Below are 23,409 nucleotides of genomic sequence, written 5' to 3' on the forward strand. Positions count from 1 at the left end.
TGACCTGTGAAACCAATCTGAATCCATCTAAACTGCACTATTCCATTTTCATCCATTTGTGTATCCAATGACCATTTAAATGCCCTTAAATGGCGAGTCTACTACTGTTGCAGGCAGGCCATTCAATGCCCTTAATACTCTCTGAGAAAAGTAACTAACTCTGCCATCTGTCCTATATCTATCTCCCCTCAATTTAAAGCTATGTCCCCTCGTGCTAGACATCACCATCCGAGGAAAAAGGCTTTCACTGTCCACCCTATCTAACCCTCCGATTATCTTATATGTCACAATTAGGTCACCTCTCAACCTTCTTCTCTCTAACAAAGACAGCCTCAGTTCCCTCAGCCTTCCCTCATAAGACCTTCCTTCCATAATGAGCAACCTCCCAGTAAATCTCCTCTGAACCCTTTCCAAAGCTTCTGCACCCTTTCTATAATGCGGTGATCAGAACTGTACACAAATCACCAAGTGCAGCCGCACCACAGTTTTGTACAATTGCAGCATGAGCTTGTGGTTCCGAAACTCAATCCCTCTACCAATAAAAGCGAACACACGCCGTATGCCTTAACAGCCCTATCAACCTGGGTGACAACTTTCAAGGATCTATGTACATGGACACTGAGATCTGTTTGCTCATTTACACTACCAAGAATCTTGCCATTAGCCCAGTACTCTGTATTCCTGTTACTCCTTCCAAAGTGAATCACCTCACACTTTTCTGCATTAAACTCCATTTGCCACCTCTCAGCTGAGCTCTGCAGCTTATCTATGTCCCTCTGTAACTTATAACATCCCTTGGCAGTATCCACAACTCCACTGACCTTAGTGTTATCCACAAATTTACTCACCAATCCTTCTTTGCCCTCATCCAGGTCATTTATAAGAATGACAAAGGCAGTGGACCCAAAACAGATCCTTGCGGTGCACCACTAGTTACTGAACTCCAGGATGAACATTTCCCATCAACTACTACCCTCTGTCTTCTCTCAGCTAGCCAATTTCTGATCCATATGGCTAAATCACCCTCATGCTTCCTTATTTTGTGCTATAGCCTACCATGGGGAACCTTATCTCACACCTTACTGAAATCCAGATACGCCACATCAATTGCTTTACCCTCATCCACTTGTTTGGTCACCTTCTCAAAGAACTCAATAAGGTTGTGAGGCACAACCCACCCTTCACAAAACTGTGTTGACTATCTCTAATCAACTTATTACTGTCGATGCTTATAAATCCTATCTCTTATAACCCTTTCCAACACTTTACCCACAACTGAAGTAAGGCTCACTGGTCTATAGTTAGCAGGGTTGTCTTTACACTCCCTGTTGAACAAGGGAACAATATTTTCTATCTTCCAGTCTTCTGGCACTATTCCTATAGACAATGACGATATAAAGATCAAAGCCAAAGGCTCTGCACTCTCCTCCCTGGCTTCCCAGAGAATCCTAGGATAAATCCCATCTGGCCCAGGGGACTTATCTATTTCCACACTCTGCAGGATTTCTAATTCCTCTTCCTTGTGAACCTCAATCCCATCCAGTCTAGTAGCCTGTGTCTCAGTATTCTCCTCAACCACATTGTCTTTTTCCAGTGTGAATGCTGATAAAAAAAAAATATTTAGCACTTCCCTTATTTTCTGTGAATCCACACGCAACTTCCCACAACTCTCCTTGACTGGCCCTAAACTTGCTCTAATCATTCTTTTATTCCTGACATACTGAAAGAAAGCCTTAGGGTTATCCTTGATCCTATCTCCCAATGACTTTCATATCTCCTCCTGGCTCCTCTTAGCTCTCTCTTTCGGTCTTTCCTGGCTAACTTGTAATTCTCAAGTGCCCTAACTGAGCCTTCACTTCTCATCCTAACATAAGCCTTTTTCTTTCTCTTGACAACTTCTTTAGTAAACCACGGTGCCTGTGCTAGACAACTTCCTCCCAGCCTGACAGGTACATTCTTATCAAGGCCCCGCAGTAGCTGTTCTTTAAATAAGCTCCATGTTTCAATTGTACCCATTCCCTGTAGTTTTTTTTCCCCCATCCTATGCATCCTAAATCTTGCTTAATCGCATCATAATTGCCTTTCCCCCAGCTATAACTCTTGCCCTGCGTTATATACCTATCCCTTTTCATTGCTAAAGTAAACATAACTGAATTGTGGTCACTGTCACCAAACTGTTCACCTACCTCCAAATCTAACACCTGGCCAGGTTCATTACCCAGTACCAAACCCAATGTGGTCTCCCCTCTTGTCCTGTCCACGTACTGTGTCAGGAAATCTTCCTGCACACATTGGATAAAAACTGACCCATCTAAAGTACTGGAACTATAGTATTCCAGTCAATATTTGGAAAGTTTAAGTCCCCCATAACAACTACCCTGTCACTCTCGCTCCTATCGAGGATCATCTTTGCGATCCTTTCCTCTACATCTCTGGAACTATTTGGAGGCCTATAGAAAACTCCCAACAGGGTGATCTTTCCTTTTCTGTTTCTAACCTCAGCCCATACTACTTCAGTAGACAAAACCTCAAATGTCCTTTCTGCCACTGTAATGCTGTCCTTGACTAACAATGCCACAACCCCCCCCCCACCTTACCATTTTCTCTGTTCTTACTGAAACATCTAAATCCCAGAATCTGCAACAACCATTCCTATCCGTCCTCTAGCCATGTCTCTGAAATGGTCACAGCATTGAAATCCCTAGTACCAACCCATGCTGCAGGTTCACCCACCTTATTAATAACTTCCTCCCTGCAGGAGGCGTGGTTTACTAAAGAGGTTGAAACTTTGTCAAGAGAAAGAAAAAGGTTTATGTTAGGATGAGACTGAAGGCTCAGTTAGGGCTCTTGAAAGTTACAAGTTAGCCAGGAAAGACCTAAAGAGAGAACTAAAAAGAGCCGGGATAAGGAAGGAAGGTTGTGTGTCAAACCTAAGAAAAAGAGTGGGATTCTCAATGATTACTTTGCATCAATGTTCACTGAGGAATGGGAAGTGATGAATGCTGAGATTAAAGACAGAAGTTTGTTTACTCTGGGTCATATTGACATTAGGAGGGAAGATGTGTTGGGTAGCCTAACGGATATTAAGGTGGACAAATATCCAGGACCGGATGGCATCTATCCCAGGTTAATGAGGGAGGCAAGAAAGGAAATAGCTGGGGCCCTGATGGATATCTTTGTGGCATCCTTAAACACAGGTGAGGTGCTGGAGGACTGGAGGGTTGCTCATGTTGTCCCCCTGTACAAGAAGGGTAGTAGGGATATTCCAGGAAACTACAGACCAGTGAGCCTGACATCATTCGTGAGAAAGTTGCTGGAGAAGGTACTGAGGGGAAAAAATCTATTTACATCTGGAAAAGAATGGGCTAATCAGTGATAGGCAACATTGTTTTGTGTGGGATAGATCATGCCTTATCAACTTAATAGAGTTCTTTGATGAAGTGACCAAGTTGATAGATGAAGGAAGGGCTGTAGATGTCATATACATGGACTTTAGTAGGGCATTTGACAAGGTTTCCCATGGTAGACTAATGGAGAAAGTAAAGTCACATGGTGTGCAGTGTGTTCTAGTTAGGTGGATAAAGAACTGGTTGAGCAACAGGAGACAAAGAGTAGTAGTTGAAGGGAGTTTCTCAAATTGGAGAAAGGTGACCAGTGGTGTTCCACAGGGGTCAGTGCTGAGGCTGCTGTTGTTTTTAGTATACATAAATGATCTGGAAGAGGGTATTGTTAGTACGGTCAGTAAGTTTGCAGATGACATGAAGATTGGTGAAGGAGCAGAAAGCATAGGGAACTGTCAAAGAATACAGGAGAATATAGATAGACTAGAGAGTTGGGCAAAGAAGTGGCAGATGAAGTTCAATCTGGGCAAATGTGAGGTGATGCATTTTGGGAAGTCTAATTCTAGAGGGAAATATACTGTAAACAGAAGAGCCTTGGTAAAAGTTGATGAGCAGAGAGATCTGGGAGTTCAGTCCATTGTACCCTGAAGGTGGCTGCACGGGTGGATAGAGTGATCAAGAAGGCATATGGTATGTTTGCCTGCATCAGACGGGGTGTTGAGTATAAGAGCTGGCAGGTCATGTTAAAGTTGTACAAGACTTTGGTTTGGCTGGGCTGCATCTAGAATAAAGTGTACAGTTCAGGTTGCCACATTACCAAAAGGACGTGGACGCTTTGGAGAGGGTGCAGAGAAGGTTTATGAGCATGTTGCTTTGTATGGAAGATGCTAGCTATAAAGAGAGATTGAGTAGGTTATGATTGTTTTCATTAGGAAAAAAGGAGATTGAGGGGGGACCTGATTGAGGTTTACAAAATCATGAAGGGTATAGACAGGGTAGATAGAGACAAGCTTTTTCCCAGGGTGAAGGATTCAATAACAAGAGGTCACACATTCAAGGTGAGAGGTGGAAAGTTTAAGGGGGATGTGCACGGCAAGTACTTTAGACAGAGGGTGGTAGGTGCCTGGAATGCGCTGCCAGCAGAGGTGGTAGAGGCAGGCACGGTAGATTCATTTAAGGTGCATCTGGACAAATGCATGAGGAGGTGGGGAGCAGAGGGATACAGATGCTTAGGAATTGGACGATAGGTTTAGACAGTGGATTTGGATCAGCTCAGACTTGGAGGGCTGAAGGACATATTCTTGGGCCGCAAATTTCCTTTGTTCTTTGTTCTTATCCTGGATGCTCCTGGCATTGAAATAGACACACTTCAAACCAACTTCTTGCTTGCCGGTGCTGCCTTGCAACCTTGCAACCTTATTTCTGACCTCACTACTTTCAACCTCCTGTATGCTGGAACTACCATTTAGGTTCACATCCCCCTGCTGAATTAGTTTAAACCCTCCTGAAGAGCATTAGGAAATCCCCCCCCCCAATAATTGGCACCTCTCTGGTTCAGGTGAGGACCATCCTGTTTGTAGAGGTCCCACCTACCCCAGAAAGAGACCCAATTATCCAGGAATTCCCTATTGCATCATCCCCATAACCACGTATTCAACTCCTCTCTCTCCCTATTCCTCACTTCCTTAGCGTGTGGCACAGGTAACAACTCTGTTTGCTCTAACTCTAAGATTCCACCCTAGCTCCCTGAATTTCTGCCTTTGATCCCCATCTCTCTTCCTACCTACGTCGCTGGTGCCCATGTGGACCACTATGTTTTAAAATATGTATTTTTATAATTTTCATTAAACATTTTGCTTAGTTATAAAAATAACTGAGTTGGGGATAAATGGGAGATTCAATGGCAATAGAGTTGCAAGTCTTTTGATTATATCTTCAGGGATATGTGCAGCCCAAGGTGTTAACCCTAGGTAAACTAGGAATAGGCAAGAAATACAGCCTTGCCAGAAGTTGATACATCATAAGAATATTGAAATAAGGATAAAATGCAGTGAAGGCAGATAAGTAGTTCATCATTCAATAATCATTAACTGAGGGTTCTCTCATTAACTCTTTCTATTCATTTCATAAATGTTTTTTATTTTCTCAACTTGCGTAACAATAAGGAAAAATAGTTCAACAAATAAACATGCAATATACAGAATTAATAATGTAGTGAATTACTTCTGCTCTTTCCACCCCACTCGACATGTTTTTATACAGAGGTCACAGCTGAATGCAAGAAGCATAATCTTAGCCATGTTATAGATTCAAAGCCACTCATCAGTAGGTTTGTCAATATCTAAATGACAGTCCCATTCAGTTTAATTAACAAATGTAACTGCTGCAGTCCAGCAATTGAGAAACCAACTGACAATCAAAAGGCACATCATGAAAAATATTGATTGTTCATCGTTTAATGAAATCAATTATGTTTCACCATAAATAAATCTAATGCTACAATTAAAATGAGGATAAAATAAGAAGATCCAGAAAAGTAAAGTTAAAAATCACACAACACCAAGTTATAGCCCAACAGGTTTAATTGAAAGCACACGAGCTTTCGGAGCGATGCTCCTTCACAACCACCTGATGAAGGAGCAGCACTCTGAAAGCTAGTGCTTCCAAATAGACCTGTTGGACTATAACCTGGTGTTGTGATTTTTAACAGAAAAATAAACATAGCCTCTTTAACACAAGCTGTAGAAGAATATAAACTATGTTGATTAATATGCATAACATTAGTTATCTGGGTTCTAATGCTTTGAATCATCCCAGATTGGAAATAATATTAGTTAGTTAGGACCCTATAGGCTACCCTTGCTGCGAATGAAAAGATGTTAACCCTCATGAAATTTAGTCACAATATCTGTGTTGTGTTAACCTTACATAGAATCAAGCATATAACATTGACTGTTGCCTTCAGCTGAAGTTGTGTAAATAATATCAGCAATTAATTGTAACATTACTCTCTCCACTCACAAGGAGGCCCAGATTCTGTTCCCAGAGCTGGAGCGTAGAGGAAGAGAAATCCCAGCTCTACAAACAGGAATTTTAAAAGTGGTAGCACATACTTTCCAGTTTTTGTCCTGAGTGTTTGGTTGCATTGTGAGTCTAGAAGAAAGTGAGGACTGCAGATGCTGAAGATCAGAGTCGAGAGTGTGTTGCTGGGAAATCACAGCAGTTCAGGCAGCATCCGAGGAGCAGGAGAATTGACGTTTCGGGCATAAGTCCTTCATCAGGAATTGAGTCTGGCCAGATGACCTGGGAAAAGCAGAGGAGGCTGATGGTTCCCAGGGCAGGCTGAACGTGGAAAGGTTGCATGGGGGCTCAGGCACTATTCAAAGTATAAAAATTATTGAAGCTTAAAACATCCCTCTTTCTCTCACTCGCTTTACTGATCTTGTCCCATCAATGCCAACCTGTGTCATCTAATTCATTGTATTCACTACCATGGTTTCTATGCCCTCATTATCAACCTATCAAGCCTTGTACCTAGCCCATGACCTCTCTTGGCTATGTGCTAAGCTATGTCCTGTATCCATCCCCTTGATTGTCCTTATGCTCCACGTGGCCTTATGTCCATCTATTCATCTCCTTTGACCCCACATAACCCCTTTGCCCCAAATAAGCCCCATGATCCCTTATGCCAACTCACAACCACCTCCACCCTTCACCCTTCCCTCTCCATGTCAACCACCTAATATCCACTGTTGGCAAACCTCAGGAGGCATGCTGATAATAAATAGTTATGCATCTATCGAAGTTTTGGCAATTGAAAGAAAACACTCATTTATGCAAAAAACATTTGTTGATATTTGTTCAATTAATCCCTTACAAAAACTAATATTTCACTGAAGCGCTAATCCCTTGTTTTAAAAAAAGTTCCATTCTATAAACAGTGAGAGCTGTCCATCACAATGCTCGCTTCACAGATATTCCATTGAAATATTTTTAGCTCGGGAAGTCAGTCTTGCAGCACGATTATGGCTTATATCAAAGGCATGCTACAATACAATTTGTTTTAAAACTCCACACACTCTTTTTGGATAGTCCCTCAGAGAGCTTTGGCAGTTCCATTCATCGTTTTGGTCATCACCACAAAGTTATGGAAGGGCATAGTCGAATAGTGTGGTGCTGGAAAAGCACTGTTGGTCGGGGAGCATCTGAGGAGCAGGAGAGCCGACGTTTCGAGCATGAGCTCTTCATCAGGAATGAGGGGTGCGGCCAAGGGAGCTGAGAGATAAATGGGTGGGGGCTGGGTCTGGAAGGTAGCTGCAAATGTGATAGGTGGATGAAGGTGGGGGGGGGTAATGATGGTGATAGGTCGGAGAGGAGGGTGGAGCAGCAAGGTGGGAAGGAAGAAGGACAGGTAGGACAGTTCAAGCGGGCAGTGCCAATTTGGAGAGTTGGATCTGGGATAAGGTGGGGAGAGGGGAGATGAGGAAACCAGTGAAATCAACATTGATCCCGTGTGATTGGAGGTCCCAAGGTGGAAGATGAGGCGTTCTTCCTCCAGGCATTGAGTGGCTAGGAATTGGGGGTCGAGCAGGCTCAGGGCTTGCATGTCCTTGGTGGATCGGGAGGGGAATTGAAGTATTCAGCACAGGGGGGTGAAGTTGTTTAGTGAGTGTGTACCAGAGATGTTCTCTGAAACATTCCACAAGTTGGCGTCCCCTCTCCTCAATTTAGAGGAGACCAGTTGTGGAAGGGCATGTGTTTCAAGTAGCTCTCACTAAGCAATAACCTGCACATTGATTCTCCGTTTGCATTCCACCAGAGCCACTCAGCTCCTGAGATCATTACAGCACAGCACAACACAAACACAAGCATGAACTCCAGGCATGAAGTGAGAATGATTACACATGAGGTCAAGCAATCTAGAAGGAGATCTAGAAGGTGGCAGATGCTCAGGATTCCTTGGTCCCACTCTCAGTTAAATGCTACTTCCTGTCTTGAGTTTAACACTTTTGTCCAGTTTGGACCAAGGCTATCATGAGGTCAGGAACGGAGGCTCTGCAGGACCCAAGCTAAATGTCAGTAAGCAGATTATTGTTGAGCTGCCTCACATCAACAGGGACCCGGGTTCACATTCTCCCAGTGTCTGCTTGGGTTTTCTCCAGGTGCTCCGTTTCCTCCCACAGTCCAAAGATGTGCAGATCAGGTGAATTGGTCGTGCTGAGTGGATGTAAGTTGAAACCGGGTCTTTGACGCTGTGAGGCAACAGTGCTAACCACTGAGCTACCATGCCATCCCTTGTTTCTTATTATAAAGTGAAGCGAATAAAGTTAGTTGAAGACTGGCACCTGTGATGGTGGGGACCTCAGGAAGAGGTTGAGCTGGATTGTCCATTCTGCCTGAATATGGATGCAAAACCTCAGCCTTCTCTTTTTAACTAATACACTCTAACAGTTGAGGATGGAGATGTTTGTGGAGCCATCCTCTTTGTTGAGTTGTCTGTCACCATTCATAACAAGATATGGTAGGAGTGTGAAGCTTAGATTTGATCCATTGGCTGTGGGATTCCTTTGTTCTATTCATTGCTGGTGCAAGTTAGTTCTATGTTGCAGCTTCACCATGTTATCACACCATTTTTAATTATGCCTGATGCTGCTTCTGGCATACCCTGCTGCAGTCTTCTTTGAATCAGAGTTGATCTCCTGGCTTAATGGTAATGGAATATGGAATAAGATTGATGTGTTTATTGATTGAATCTGTGGATGAGTGCCATGCCTCTCTGGCTGTTCTCTGTTTGGCTTGTCCTATAATAGTAGTGTTGTCCCAGTCAAACTCATGTTGCTTGTCATCTGCATGTATGGCTACTAAGGCTAGCTGTTCGTGTCGTTTCGTAGCTAGTTGGTGTTCATGGATACGGATCGTTAGCTGTCTTCCTGTTTGTCCTACGTAGTGTTTTGTGTAGTCCTTGCACATCGACCTGGACCCAATATACCGGCCACTGCAACGGACAGCTGGAACTGACAACCGGAAGCGGCAGATTCAAACCACTACAAATGCCGGAGGAAATATCATAGAAGCGCTTCACAGGAGGCTCCCAAGCACTGAGGATGTCACCTAGACAGGGGACGAAACATCTGCAACACAAATTCCCGGCTCGGCGAACAGAACCACAACAACGAGCACCCAAGCTACAAATCTTCTCACAAACTTTGGTAATAGAATATATTCTGCACCATGAAGTTGCAGATTGTGATTGAATACGAACCTGCTGCTAATGATGATTATTATGGACCAGATCAAACCCCGTCAAAACATGTCAAGGAGTAACCTAGACGTTAGCGTTTTCTTATTTTAAAGACAAATGCTAGGCATTGCATTCCAGACGGAATTTGATTCATCAAATAATCAAGCTTGAAGCAAAATACACTTTATTCAGAGGCTATAATTAAAATAAAAACAAAATGACTGGAATATTAGAAAACAATAAAATGATAGATAATTTAAGTACTAAACAGTAACTTTTCCAATATAGTAACATCCCATAAACATGTTCTTGGCAAAAGGCAAATGAGATTGATTATCTCGCATGTATTTCCAGTAGCAGGAAGAGAGTCCAAGCTTTTAGCTGTAGTGAAGAGAGGGAGAGATGTAGCAGCTTTCACAACTGAACAGCTACCGAAAGCTAAACTAAACTTCCTGGTTCTGCAGGAGCTTGACCCCACTCATTCAGGGACCTTCTATTGTTCCCAACTTTATTTAAAAAAAATTCAAGGCCTCACAAGCTGTTTACTTTATTGGATTGAAGCAGATTGCTCAGTGCGTCTATCTCAAACTCTCTTCACAAAAAAGAACAGAATAAAATATACCTCTTAAAGCCATAGAATCTTCACGTGACCCACAGTGACTTATGAATGCCCAGTCTAAGTTGTTAAATCTGTTTGAAACCTCTGCACTTCAGCACGGTGACAGTGCTTCACAACACAATGCATGATATCCTCAATGTAAAGGAGGTCTTCATCTCTACAAGGACTGTGCAGTCATCAGTCTTACTGATAGTGTACTGGTATCTGTAAGTAGATTGGTGAAGACAAGGCAATGGCCTCTTTCCCTCTTGTTGATTCCCTCACCACCTGCTGCAGGTTCAGTCAATACCTTTTAGATCTTGGCCAGCTCAGTTGATATTTGTAATACTGAGCCACGGAGATTAGTAATGGGGGTTGAAGTCCCAAGCAGAGCAAATTCTGTGCACTTGCCACTCACTGCATTCTCCAAATGGTGTTCACTATGGAGGGACACTTAATCATCAACTTAGAGGGTTAGAAGTGGGCTAGGGAGAGGCTGTCATAAGTGGTCAGCCATTTCACAGGACAGTTAATAGCCAACCACATTGCTGTGGGTCTGGGGTCACATGTAGGCCAGACCAGGTAAAGATTTCCTTCCCTTAATGATATTAGTAAACCAGATTGGTTTTTACAACAACTGAGCATGGTTTCAGGCTCACTATTAGCCTGATTAATGAATAAAAGACAACTTCACGATCTGCTGTGGTGGGATTTGAACACGTCTCTGCAACATTCACCTGTGCCATTGGGATTCTTAATCTAGTTACAATGCCACTGTGGTTGTCACCTCCTGAACATCTGATTTGGATCTGTTCAGGGAGCCTTCCAGCACAGTGTGTGATTAGCCCTGGAGGCCAAATCATGCCCTTGTTTTGCAGCAATAGCTGCAGTAATCCATTTAAACGAGCAAAGCCTCTCTTTTTTTCAAGGAGAGAAGGTAACTGTGCGGCAAATGGGTGTGGAGTAGGGGGGCAGGTGGCTGGTTGAGGAAGTAGCATGTAGGTGGATAAGGGGATAGTGTGGCAAGGTAACAGATAGGTAAGAGTGTACCACTTGTGAGTGTGGGGGTAGGGTGGAAGGTGGGTGTGTGTAAGGTGGTAGGTACTTGGATGAGGGGCAGAATAGTACTGGGTGGGTGAGATGGGGAGTGAATAGTGTGGAGACAGTTAAGTAAGTGGAGTGTGGGGTGAACCAGCTGTGGGAAACTGGCAGCTAGGTGTCAAATGGGACAGTCAGGCATCTGGGGTCTACTGTGCTTGGGTGTTGGGGCTCAAGTATCAAGGAGGTGGGTGAGTGTCTACGAGGTTGTCAGGTGCCCAGGGTGAGTGGATGTCAAAACTTGTGCAGTGGTCAAAATGCCCCAAATTTCTCTGACACTAACTCAAAGTTGGAGATTGTTTGGGGCTCAAACACAGGATATTTGCTCACTAAATGTTTAAACTTCTCAGGCAATTACTTTATAGTCAGTACATTGGGATGCAAGGGTATCCTGTAAAAACACAGAATCCCTACAATGTAGAAGCAGGCTATTTGGCCCATTGAATCCACACTGACCCTCTGAAGAACATCCCACTACATTCCCTGTGGCTAATCCACTTAACAGCATGTCATCCCTACCCTGACCCTGTTACCCTGCATTTCCTACGGCTAATCCACCAAGCCGACACATCCTTGGACACTATGGACAATTTAGCATGGCCAATTCAACAAACCCACGCATCTTTGGACTATGGGAGGAAACTGGAGCACCAGGAGGAAACCCACACAGACTCAGGAGAATGTGCAAACTCCACACAGACAGTTGCCCAAGGGTGGAATTAAACCCAAGTCCCTGGCACTGAGGCAGCAATGCTAACCACTGAGGCACTGTGCTGCCTTTACGTTCTTACCCTTATAGCTCAGCTGTGAGAGTACATCTGGTCTCCAGCAATCTGAAGGATAAAGATATGGACTATTATTTCATGCTAATGCTTTTGAAAATTAATTCAGTGATTGTAAGCTTAATGGCAATATTGGCTGTACAGGATTAAAAAAAATCCCAACTTCAGTTTATTTGGTTGAACCCATCCGAATTAATGGTGAGATCTGCTGGGCACTGTTAACTCTGCTGAACAGAAATTGTTAATATTAGAAGGTATTGCAATGTAGGGTTCAGACTGTGCTATAATGCCCCACCATCCAGAAGAAAATTCTGTTTTGGCTCCTTGAGCAGACTCTGAAGCTTGTAGTTATTTTTTTAAACAAGCAAACCAAATTTCAAAAGTTTGTCACTGGAAAGGTGGTATCTCAAATTAGCAAACACATGACAGTACTTGCGTTAAGAAGAGCTCTGAAATCATCATCTTGATCAAAATGGATATCTTGGTTTTTATCATTGTAGCCACTTCAGTTGTATTCAAAGCAAAGCGTGTTTGCTGTTATGCAGTTTTTCCCCACACGGCATGTTGAACTCATGCATTTAGAGAGTTTATATTCAGCTTTAATAAATTTCCACCTTGTATTGTAATATTGTCGACACTGATGCATCCATTGGCAATGATAGGCCACACAGTTTGCTCTGAGTGGGGATATATTTTCCAGGTGGTGTAACACTGAGCTCTAATCAATTCCATGCTTCAAACTTCCCTCCATTATAAAGGCAGATATTATCTGCTCAGTAGTTCAAGCATTTTCTGTTTTTACCTTCATATATAGTCTGTTTCATGTCGCTGTCTATTCATCTGAACTCAGGTTGAAATTTTAGCTCCTCGTTCTGTGAGTTGACAAGTCAGTTGTTACAAAAGTTATTGCATAGCTGTGATAGCATCAAAGAATTCAACCCAGCAGAAACTGGCAATTTAGCAAATCAAAATGGTCTGTGATCTTCTCTTTACTCTTCACATATTTAATGAAAACTTACCCTCTCACTCATTATCCAACCCCTTTAACATTCCTCTTTTCCAAGTAAGTATTGTGCTGTCTTGAAAAATAATTTATTCAGTCTGTTTCAATAATAAGTTGTGGCTTAAACTTTAACATACCATTCTGTGCAAAAGTATCCTTTTTACCTTCCCAGTTAATTATCCACTGTTTTCTTAATTCTGTCTGTTTAGAATTACCCTACTGAATTGTGAAAAACAATTTCTTCACCACCTTAACCAGTGTTGTTCTCTTCAGTCATCCTTCATCCCTCCAACCTCTAACAATCTCAGATTTTCATTCTCAAGTTTTGAATTGCAAACCAGTCTGAATCCTGCTTCCTTTCCCAGACTAGCGGTGCCCAGAAACATTATTTTCATTGCAGGATGGTGGGACTAGGCTGGAATTGGGACATTACCTCCTGAAGCAGGCCAGAGATAGAAATGGAAGCATGCAGTTTCCGAGGTAGGCCTGTCTCCATTCACTGAGATGTCAAGCCTGGTTTCGTACATGAATGTTGGGCAGCCCTAGCGCTTATGCCTCCATGTCCTTGCCTTACCACCCATCCCAATGTTGCTCAGATCTTTCCATGCCCACTTACAAAGTATCCATTGTACATGGAACTCATGGGCCCTCTTCTAGTAACATTTGTACAATTTCAAAGATTTATCAATAAACAGTCACTCAGAAAACTCTTCAAAAAGCCTAATCCTCTTTGGAACTCTCGAAAACTATCAATCAAACCCAACCATTCAAAACTAATGTAAGCAGCAAGCAATAGATAGAACTAAGTGATTCCACAACCATGACTCAGATCTAAGTTCTGCGGTCCTGATACATTCAGCTGTGAACAATGAAACAGATCACTGGAGGAGACTCCACAAATTTCCCCACCCTAAATGATGGAAGAGCCCAGCACATCAGTGCAGAAGGTAAGGCTGAAGTATTTGCAACAATATTCTTTCAGAATTGTCAACTGAATGATCCATCTCTGTCTCCTCAGAGTTCCCTTATATCACAGATGCCAGCCCTCAACCCACTGAGTTCACTCCACATGATATCAAAAAGCATTTAAAGGCATTGGATACTGCAAAGGTAGTTCTGACAATGTTCAGGCAATAGTACTGGAGGCTTGAGCTCCCCAGCCCAGCTGTGCTAGTACAACTTAAATAACACCAATGATTCAAATGTAGAATATTGACAGCTATGTCCTGTATACAGAAAGTAGGACAAACTCAACTTGTCCAGTTACCATGGAAGCTGTCTTCAACAGTGCTATCAAGCAGCACCTGCTCAGTGGCACCCAGTTTGGGTTCTCCCAGGACCACTCAGTACCGGACCTCATTATTGCCTGGTTCAAACATGGACAACCAGCTGAACTCAAGAGGTGACGTGAGGTGAGATTGACTACTCTTGATATCAAGGCTGCATTTGACCAAGTGTGGCATAAAGGCAACCTAGTGAAACTTTGAATTATAGGAGGAAACAGGAGCACCCAGAGGAAGCCCCCTGAGGCTGGAATTGAATCTGGGTTCCTGGCGCTGTGAAGCAGCTGTGTTAACCATCGAGCCACCATGCTGCCCCGCTATCATCTATAGCTGCTTCAGCAATGGCCTTCCCTCCATCTTAAGGTCAGAAGAAGAGGTTTTTTTTAAGATTAGATTCCCTACAAGTGTGGAAACAGGCCATTCAGCCCAACAACTTCACACCGACCCTCTGAAGAGTAACCCACCCAGACCCATTTCCCTCTGACTAATGCACCTAACACTATGGGCAATTTAGCATGGCCAATTCACCTAACCTTGGATTGGGGTGGAAACTGGAGCACCCAGTGGAAACCCATGCACACATGGGGAGAATGTGCAAACTCCACACAGACAGTCGCTCAAGGCTGGAATCGAACCTGGGTCCCTGGTGCTGTGAGGCAGCAGTGCTAACCACTGAGCCACCATATTTGCCAATGATTGTGCAGTGTTCAGCACCATTTCCGAGTCCTCAGATACTGAAGCATTCCACATCCAAATGCGGCAAAACCAGGACAATAACCAGATTGGGTTGGGCTGGGCTGACAAGTGGCAAGTAACATTCCCACTACATAGGTGTTCACCATCTCTGACAAGACAAATCTAATCACTGCCCCTTGGGCAGCACAGTGGCTCACTGGTTAGTACTGCTGCCTCACAGTGCCAGGGACCCAGATTCGATTCCCACCTCGGGCAACTGTCTGTGTGGAGTTTGCACATTCTCCCCCTGTCTGTGTGGGTTTCCTCCAGGTGCTCCGGTTTCCTCCCACAGTGCAATGATGTGAATTGGCCATGCTAAATTGCCATAGTGTTAGGTGCATTAGTCAGGGGTAAATGTAGGAAAATGGGTCTTGGTGGGTTGCTCTTCATAGGGTTGGTGTGCACTTGTTGGGTGAAAGGGCCTGTTTCCACACTGTAGGTAATCTAATCAAATCTAAACATTTAATGGCTTTACCATCCACCGAATCCCATACTATTAACATCCTGGCAGTTATTCTTGACCAAAAACTGAACTGGACTAGCCATATGAGTATGGTACAATGGCAGGTTAGAAACTAGGAACCCTGCAATGAGTAACTCACCACCTGACTCTCCAAAGTCTGTCCACCATGTACAAAGCACAAGGCAGGAGTACAATGGAAAACTCCCCACTTGCCTGGATGGGTGCAGCTTCAACAACACTCAAGAAGTTTCACACCATTCAGGACAAAGCAGCCGCTTGATTAGCACTACATCCACAAGCATCCATTACCTCCACCATGAACACTCAGTAATAGTAGTGTGTACTATCCTCAAGGCGCACTACAGAAATTCGTGAAGGCTCCTTATTGAGAGCCTTCCAATCCCATGACCACTTCCGTCTTAAGGAAAAGTGATGCAGGTACATGGCCAGTTGCCTGTTCCACTCCAAACTCACACAACGTCCTGATCTGGAAATATATCACCATTCCTTCACTATCACTGAAACTGTCACTAATGGCATTGTAGATGTACCTACACTAAATAAACTGCAACCGTTCAAGAAGTCAGTTCATCACGATCTGGAGGGCAACTAGAGCTGGGCAGTAAATGCGGGACAGTCACTGATGCCCACATACAATGAATGAACACAAGAAGTCATCATGAAAATAAGCATAATCATCTTGTGCTCATGAAACTCTCAAAGTACCCATGCAAAACCTCTTTAAAAACATAATCCTATTAACTAGCCAAAACTGACTATCAAAACAGACCTTTCAATCCTCCTGACATTTGTCTCAACAGTTTTGTTTCATTGAATCTGTTAGTGATTTGGAGCTCTGTCAAATATTCACATTTGGATTTCATTGCACAACTTTGTTAACAAAGCCATCAGAACTGAATACATTGAAACCTTTGGAGTAGTGGAAGATTTCTGTTGCAATCAGTCAAAGAATAAATGATAAGCTGGGCTCGTCAAAGAAACTGTTGAAGGGCTTTTGCCCGAAACGTCAATTCTCCTGCTCCTTAGATGCTGTCTGACCTGCTGTGCTTTTCCAGAACCACACTCTTGACTTTAATCTCCAGCATTTGCAGTCCTCACTTTCACCTGGTCAAAGAAACTGACCATCCATCCCATTGCTTTGAAGTATCAACGCATGGCTAGGCTGATGTTTAAAAAATTGCAGTTATCTGCTCAACAGCTATTCCAAAAGTTCAGTGGTTAGCTGGTGCTGTCAGGCAAAGAAAAAATTAAGCTACAGGATAAAATTTATAAAATTAAAATGTTAATTTCAATACAGCTGCTGTAGAAGAGCACTTTATATACTGTATGAAGACCTGTCATATATCTGAACATAGTTTTCAGATCTGTCTTTCCCATCTTCTTGTAGTTACACAGATTCAGGAGAGTGAGGAGTGCTGATTTATACTTACTGTAGCAATCTATCTTTCATCATTTGCAAGTGTTCTTGCCAGATTATATTCATCAGCACCAAAGATATGAATTATGCATTGGATATTTGTGGTCACAGTAATATGCCGAGTTTCAGAATCATTTGGGGTTTAATATATTTTGGGTTTAATATATGTCGGTCTCCTTTAAGACTTGCTGGCACATTTCTTTGTGCAATGTATATTGGTGTTGCTTTAACAAGAATTATCATATTCCTTCCAACTTGGCATGTTCATTCAAAAACTCTTCTATTTAACTGGACTATCATTGCTTTTGCTACTTTTGTCCTTTCATGTTTTAAAATGGGATATGCTGTTGTGTGAGAATATCACTTCAATACATATACCATGTAAGATGAGGGCATTTGGTGACATCTGAAGTACTGCTCTGATCGGTTTTGTTTCCTTCACCCTGTAGCAATCTTTTCTTTTTACAATCCTGAACTATCTGGAAGTTTAAGCTCAAACTCCATTAATCTAGATCTCAAAACTCAAAGACTATTGGTTTGCAGTTGTTGTGTGCACTGTAATGCTGTCTGCGTCCAAAAATAAACAACCCCCAATTTACATTTGATGCAGATGCCAAAGTAGAAAGGAAAAAGATTATTTCTGATTCCAGCTTTTGAGTATTACTGACTCATTAGTACTAACTCCTCAGCTTAAGGCTCTGCTCTAAGGTCCTATCCAGATTCCAGATGAGATTAGGTGATGGCTGTTTAAGGGTTATCCACTTGCATTTTCCTTCTCATCTATCTTATTTTTTTTACAGCCAGAAGTACATTCAATTGTTATGCAGTAATAAGCAAGTGCCAAGATGCAGCCCTTAATGAGTTTGATGACAGTTATATAAAATATTCAGCTGCATCAAGTGAAATGATTTACTTGTAATGAATGCACTTCAGGTTGTAACAGAAGGTACATTTCCAGAAGAAGACCCAGAATACAAAGTGAACCTTTGTGTAATGCACATTGATAAAAGAGTTGAAATTGTGAGGGAAAGGTAATTTTAAACGCCAGATATACTTAGTATCCTGCAATAATGGCAAGTAATTATGGCATCACCTGTCTTTGCTGACCTGGTAAGATTATTAATTTTTTTTCTGCATCTGCTTCTTGGTCCGTTGGCTGAAGGATGTTTACCAGCTTCTATCAAACATTTGGCCCCCCCTTCCAGTGGTATTATAATCACATTCTTATATTTGGTCCTTCAATGATTCTACCCAAGAAAGGGATGACTGTCTTTTTGTCCTCCTTGTTCAGATGTTCATTCTTTCAGAATTAGCTTGATGACATGCTAATCAGTAAATTACCATAGCTGTCCCAAAGTGCTACTGGAGTCCTTCACATTTACTGCTGTGCTGGATCTTCCAGCTACTAAAGTTGAGCTGACAACTATTTCCCAAGCTCAGTCACAACATTGTAACATAGCTGGTCTCTCAAATATTTCCATGTTCATAATCATCATATTCCAAGTTGGACAGGTATCCCGATTCCAGGCAAGCCTATCTCAAACAGAGATTCTATGCTATTACATGAATAGAGACAACAATGGCAGTGACACACATTTAAATGGCACCATCAAATAGGCGATGATCACAGGGCACCTAGAAACAAGATATGCTCCAAGTTATTCAGAACAGATATAGTTCCGGACCCTTATGTCAGAATACTGCCCTTTGAGGGACACAGTCACCTAGCGCTGTTTTTATCTCAAATGGACAAAGAATGGCTAGAGGGTGAGTTCATTGATCAATCAAGGATGATGGCTGGGATCTCTATACTGGAGGGCCAATAGGAGGAGCTGCACCTGGCAGGAGCTCCAGCCTTCCATTAATGGTAGGGATGTGGTACTTCCACCTTACAACGTTTAAAGCATGCCACAGAAGCTGGCCAACATGGAGGGAAAAGGCCTAGACAGGGTGTCTCGTGGTTACATCTGTGGCTGAACAGGCTTGCTCCCAATGCTGTTGTGGAGGGGGAGGGGGCTACAGGCTGGCTGGAAGATTTCAGTCACCTTCTGTAAATTGTAATTTTTTTCAATTGTCATTTAGTTATAATAGGTAGTTAATTGCATTAAGTAGCTACTTAACTACTATAACTGGCTACCTGCCACTTGCAAGTCAATAGCCCTTCTGTTCTGGACGCCTCCTGCAGGATAATGTTGTGAGGATATGATGGTGCTGGAAAGTATGCTTGCCAGCCAGCTGGACAAAGTTGTGTCCAGTTATTTCCATGCTTATCTTTGTGTGGGAGCCAACATTTTCCCTCCAGCCTTAATTGTTGAATTGATTTGAAGCATTAATGAACCTGCACTCTCTCTAGATTCATTGTGTTGGAGCCATTTTCTTAAAGCACATGATAGTGTTGTCTGCTCATTTGTTTGATGTAATCCTGCCAACTGCAACAGCATTTTATTACTTGTTATAATTTGTTTCAATAGATTAGATGACAAATTATTTATCCCAAATTCTCATTATTCATTTAAATATTTGATAACTTGTTCATTCAATGTACATTGGTCTTGAAGGGTTTGCTTTTTGGAGAATGATTAACCATAGCTAATGGTGATAGAAAATACAAAATAATAGTTTTATGCAAAAGTAATGCCAGAATGTTGAAACCTGAAAGGGGTTTTGCCATTAAGATCGAAAGTAAGGATGTGTTTTACTGTTTCCATTTCCATTATTTATGATCTGTACAGTACAATTGTCAAGCTTAGTAGCCATTCTGCCGAAATATTGGCTAGATTTATTTTGTGTCCCTGCTTTAGGCCAGTGATCATATTTCCATGCACGCTTGCAATGCTGGTTTGTGGAAAATTAATCGTGTGATTTATGGGGCCAGCAGCAAAGACTCTAAAATGTAAATGTGGGAATAAAAAAATCTTGAAACATTCATGTCTATGTAGCAGCTCTGACACGATTTTCTTCTGTGCTCAGCTGAGTCCATTAAATAAGGTTTTTGGTGATAAAGTTCAATGGTAATCACAGGTGGAAGTGGGATAAAAAAAAATCCAATGTTGCTGCAGGACACAAAAAGAGGAGCTTCCTAAAGTGCTGCAATGCTCACCTGACTTTGTCTGAATCCCTGGTGGATTGAAAACATTCAGCAAAGAGTTCCCAGATCATCCATTAGAAAAAAATGAAAAGGGTTAAAAAGACTGTGTTGTATCTGCTGTGGATCTTCTGATACTAACTTGTACTGAATCATACCTTTGAGTTCTAGCACAGAGATGTGTTTATTTATCTTTCAGCTTAATTGTTTTTCTCTCTCAGCCCAGCTGACAAGATTGCATCCTTTCCATTTTGGCAATGCTGAAGGAGCCCATATCCAATGCCACTCTATATTGTTACTGTCAGTATTAATCCTATTGCTTTATGCTGCTATTGCAATAATGGAGGGAGAACAGTGACACAGATTTGTTCATCTTTTGTACTGTCCTAGTCTCTCATTTAGTTCCATGTTGTACATGAGGTAGTGATGCTGCATCAGGATTAGCTTTCGGTCAGATTGTCATGTTTAATAGCTTTGACAGTGTATGTAGTTGGTGCTGTTTCAGATTATATTCATTTTTCTCTCACTATTTATTTTCTTTATCAGGCTGTTTAATCAGTTAAAAATACTCTAAGTGTTATCTGAAGAGGAGTGGAAGCTAAATTTGGAGTCACAGAGATGTACAGCATGGAAACAGACCCTTCAGTCAACCTGTCCATGCCAACCAGACAAATGGGCACAGGGATCATGACAAATGTTCCCTCTAAACTGTGCAGGTATCTGAGCTGCACTAAGTTGGGAATATGCCAAATTGGCGACACACATACAATTCCCAAACAAAATTCCCATCATTACGCACCATGAGTAGATATAGTTTAGTTTTAAAGGGACTATGCACCCCATCAAGCTGAGCACAGGCAACAGGCAGAAATGAGGGAAGACATTTATGAAGGTAAGTACAACATGGACAGCAGGCCATCTTGGTGTTGCCTGTTCATCTCGATATGCCAGCATCCAACCAATGTTAACAGTGCTGCTGACTGACTGGATATTTTAGCAGGAGCTATGCATTGATTTGTGTTATCAGATACAAAGAAGTGTTGGACAGAATGTAGCAGGAATTCTGAATGCTGTGCTGAGCACTGACCCTCCTAATTTGTGTGTAGCCTTGCAATTAGATGTGTAATGCGTGTGAGCTTGCAACTTAATCAGATTGTCATCTATTGGTTTGGAAGTGAATAATGAGAAGGGAAGAAAAATGAAGAAAATGAAATTGCAATCAGGGAGATTGTAGGTTTCTGTTAAATATTTGAAAACCAAATATGCTGAAAATAAAAAAAAATAGTGGTTTTAAATAAAATTAATAGAAATTTGGTTGGCACTTTGAGTTAAAAATCCTTGTATCGGTCTCTTATAACTGATAATATTAAATTTAATGAGCCAACAGTGCGATAGGTTGGTGATAATATATGACAGGGTGTGATATTTAAAAGCAAAATATTCTGTTCCAACATGCTTTAAAGTATTAATAAATTCTGTTTTACGGATAAGTGGGAGCATAACAAAGAGTGTGGGTTGAACAACAAAAGGACGTGCATTTAGGCAAGTCTAATTCTAGAGTGAATTATACAGTGAATGGAAGAGCCTTGGGAAAAGTTGATGAGCAGAGAGATCTGGTAGTGCAGGTCCATTGTACCCTGAAGGTTGCTGTACAGGTGGATAGAGTGGTCAAGAAGGCATATGGTATGCTTGCCTTCATTGGACGGGGTATTAAGTATAAGAGCTGGTAAGTCATGTTAAAATTGTACAAGACTTTGGTTTGGCCGCATTTAGAATATTGCGTACAATTCTGGTCACCACATTACCAAAAGCATGTGGATGCTTTGGAGAGGGTGTAGAGAAGGTTTATGAGGATGTTGCCTGGTATGGAAGGTGCTAGCTATGAAGAGCGGTTGAGTAGGTTAGGTTTATTTTCACTAGAAAAAAGGAGATTGAGGGGGGGATCTGATTGAGGTTTATAAAATCATAGAGAATCATAAAATCAAAAGCGGACAGAGACAAGCTTTTTCCAAGAGTGAAGGATTCACTAACCAGAGGTCACAGTTTCAAGGTGAGAGGTGGAAAGTTTAAGGGGGATACGCGTGGCAAGTACTTCACACAGAGGGTGGGTGGGCATTTGGAACGCGTTGCCGGCAGAGGTGGTAGAGGCAGGCACGGTAGATTCACTTAAGATGTGTCTGGACAGATGCACGAGTAGTTGGGGAGCAGAGGGTTACAAATGCTTAGGAATTGACCGACAAGTTTAGACAGTACATTTGGATTGGCTCAGGCTTGAAGGGCCGAAGGGCCTGTTCCTGGACTGTAAATTTTCTTCATTCTTTGTTCTAATAAGAGCATACCAAGGCACAATGATTAAAGGACATTAGGCAGTAAGTTCCTTATTTACTGCCGAACAGTATTGTACAGCAACTCGTTGCTGAAAATGTTATGTTTCTTTGTTAGGATTGGGAGTTTCCACAATTTATGGAAAATTTGGAAATCAATCTACCTGGTCTTCCAACCTCACATATTCACCTAAGACTGCCTCGTTTCCAGAAGATATTCAAGAAAGAATACCTCATTTGTATAACAGGTAAGAAAGCTTAATATGGACATAGTGTTTCTAATGGACAAGTTATAGTAAGGGCAGATGCATAACTTTACAGTGAAGAATGGAGAACGTGCCCCTTGATCCAAATTGACTTGACCCTGCTAACCTTATTTCACCTAATACTGTACTTATTTCTCACTGTAACACCATGGGAGTTGATGAGTACTCGTAGAATAGAATCCCTAAGGTTTGGAAACGGGCCCTTTAACCCAACAAGTCCACACCAACCCTCCAAAAGGATCCCACCCAGATCCATTCCCCTACTCTATTACTCTGCATTTACCCCTGACTAATGCACCTATCCTACACTTCCCTGAACACTATGGACAATTTACCATTGCCAATTTTCCTAACCAGCACATCTTTGGATTTGCAATTTTTCAGAAGATTTGTAGCTCAGGTTGATGATAAGTCTGTAAGTTAGCTCACTGAGCTTGAAGGTTTATTTTCAGATGTTTTGTCACCATACTTGGTAACATCATCAGTGAGAGTCTCTGGTGAAGCTCTAGTGGTATCTCCCACCTCTCTCTTTATCGGTCTTGGTTTCTTAAGGTGGGTGATGTCATTTCCAGTTCTTTTTTTCAAGGGAAGGTAGGTAGGATCTAAGTCGCTTGTTTATTGATGGAGTTCTGGTTGGAATGGTTAGAAAAAAGAAAGGAAATGACATCCCCCTCCAAAAAAAAACCAAGATGTATAAATAAAGAGGCAGGAGATATCACCAGTGCTTCACCGGAGACTCTCACTGATGATGT

The 23,409-nt window shown here is 42.1% G+C and overlaps 1 protein-coding gene across 4 annotated transcripts in view; it reads left to right on the plus strand.

The window, feature by feature from the left end:
• Positions 1–23,409, plus strand: part of tmem117 (transmembrane protein 117) — a 365,044-nt gene that overhangs the window by 336,920 nt on the left and 4,715 nt on the right. For all 4 annotated transcript variants that reach the window (XM_060839212.1, XM_060839213.1, XM_060839215.1 and 1 more), the window contains one exon: positions 22,510–22,639. In XM_060839212.1, coding sequence (XP_060695195.1) covers positions 22,510–22,639 — 130 coding nt within the window. The remainder of the gene's footprint in view (positions 1–22,509; positions 22,640–23,409) is intronic.

This window comes from Hemiscyllium ocellatum, chromosome 19 (genome assembly GCF_020745735.1).
Source record: "Hemiscyllium ocellatum isolate sHemOce1 chromosome 19, sHemOce1.pat.X.cur, whole genome shotgun sequence".
In the NCBI taxonomy this organism is placed as follows: domain Eukaryota; kingdom Metazoa; phylum Chordata; class Chondrichthyes; order Orectolobiformes; family Hemiscylliidae; genus Hemiscyllium; species Hemiscyllium ocellatum.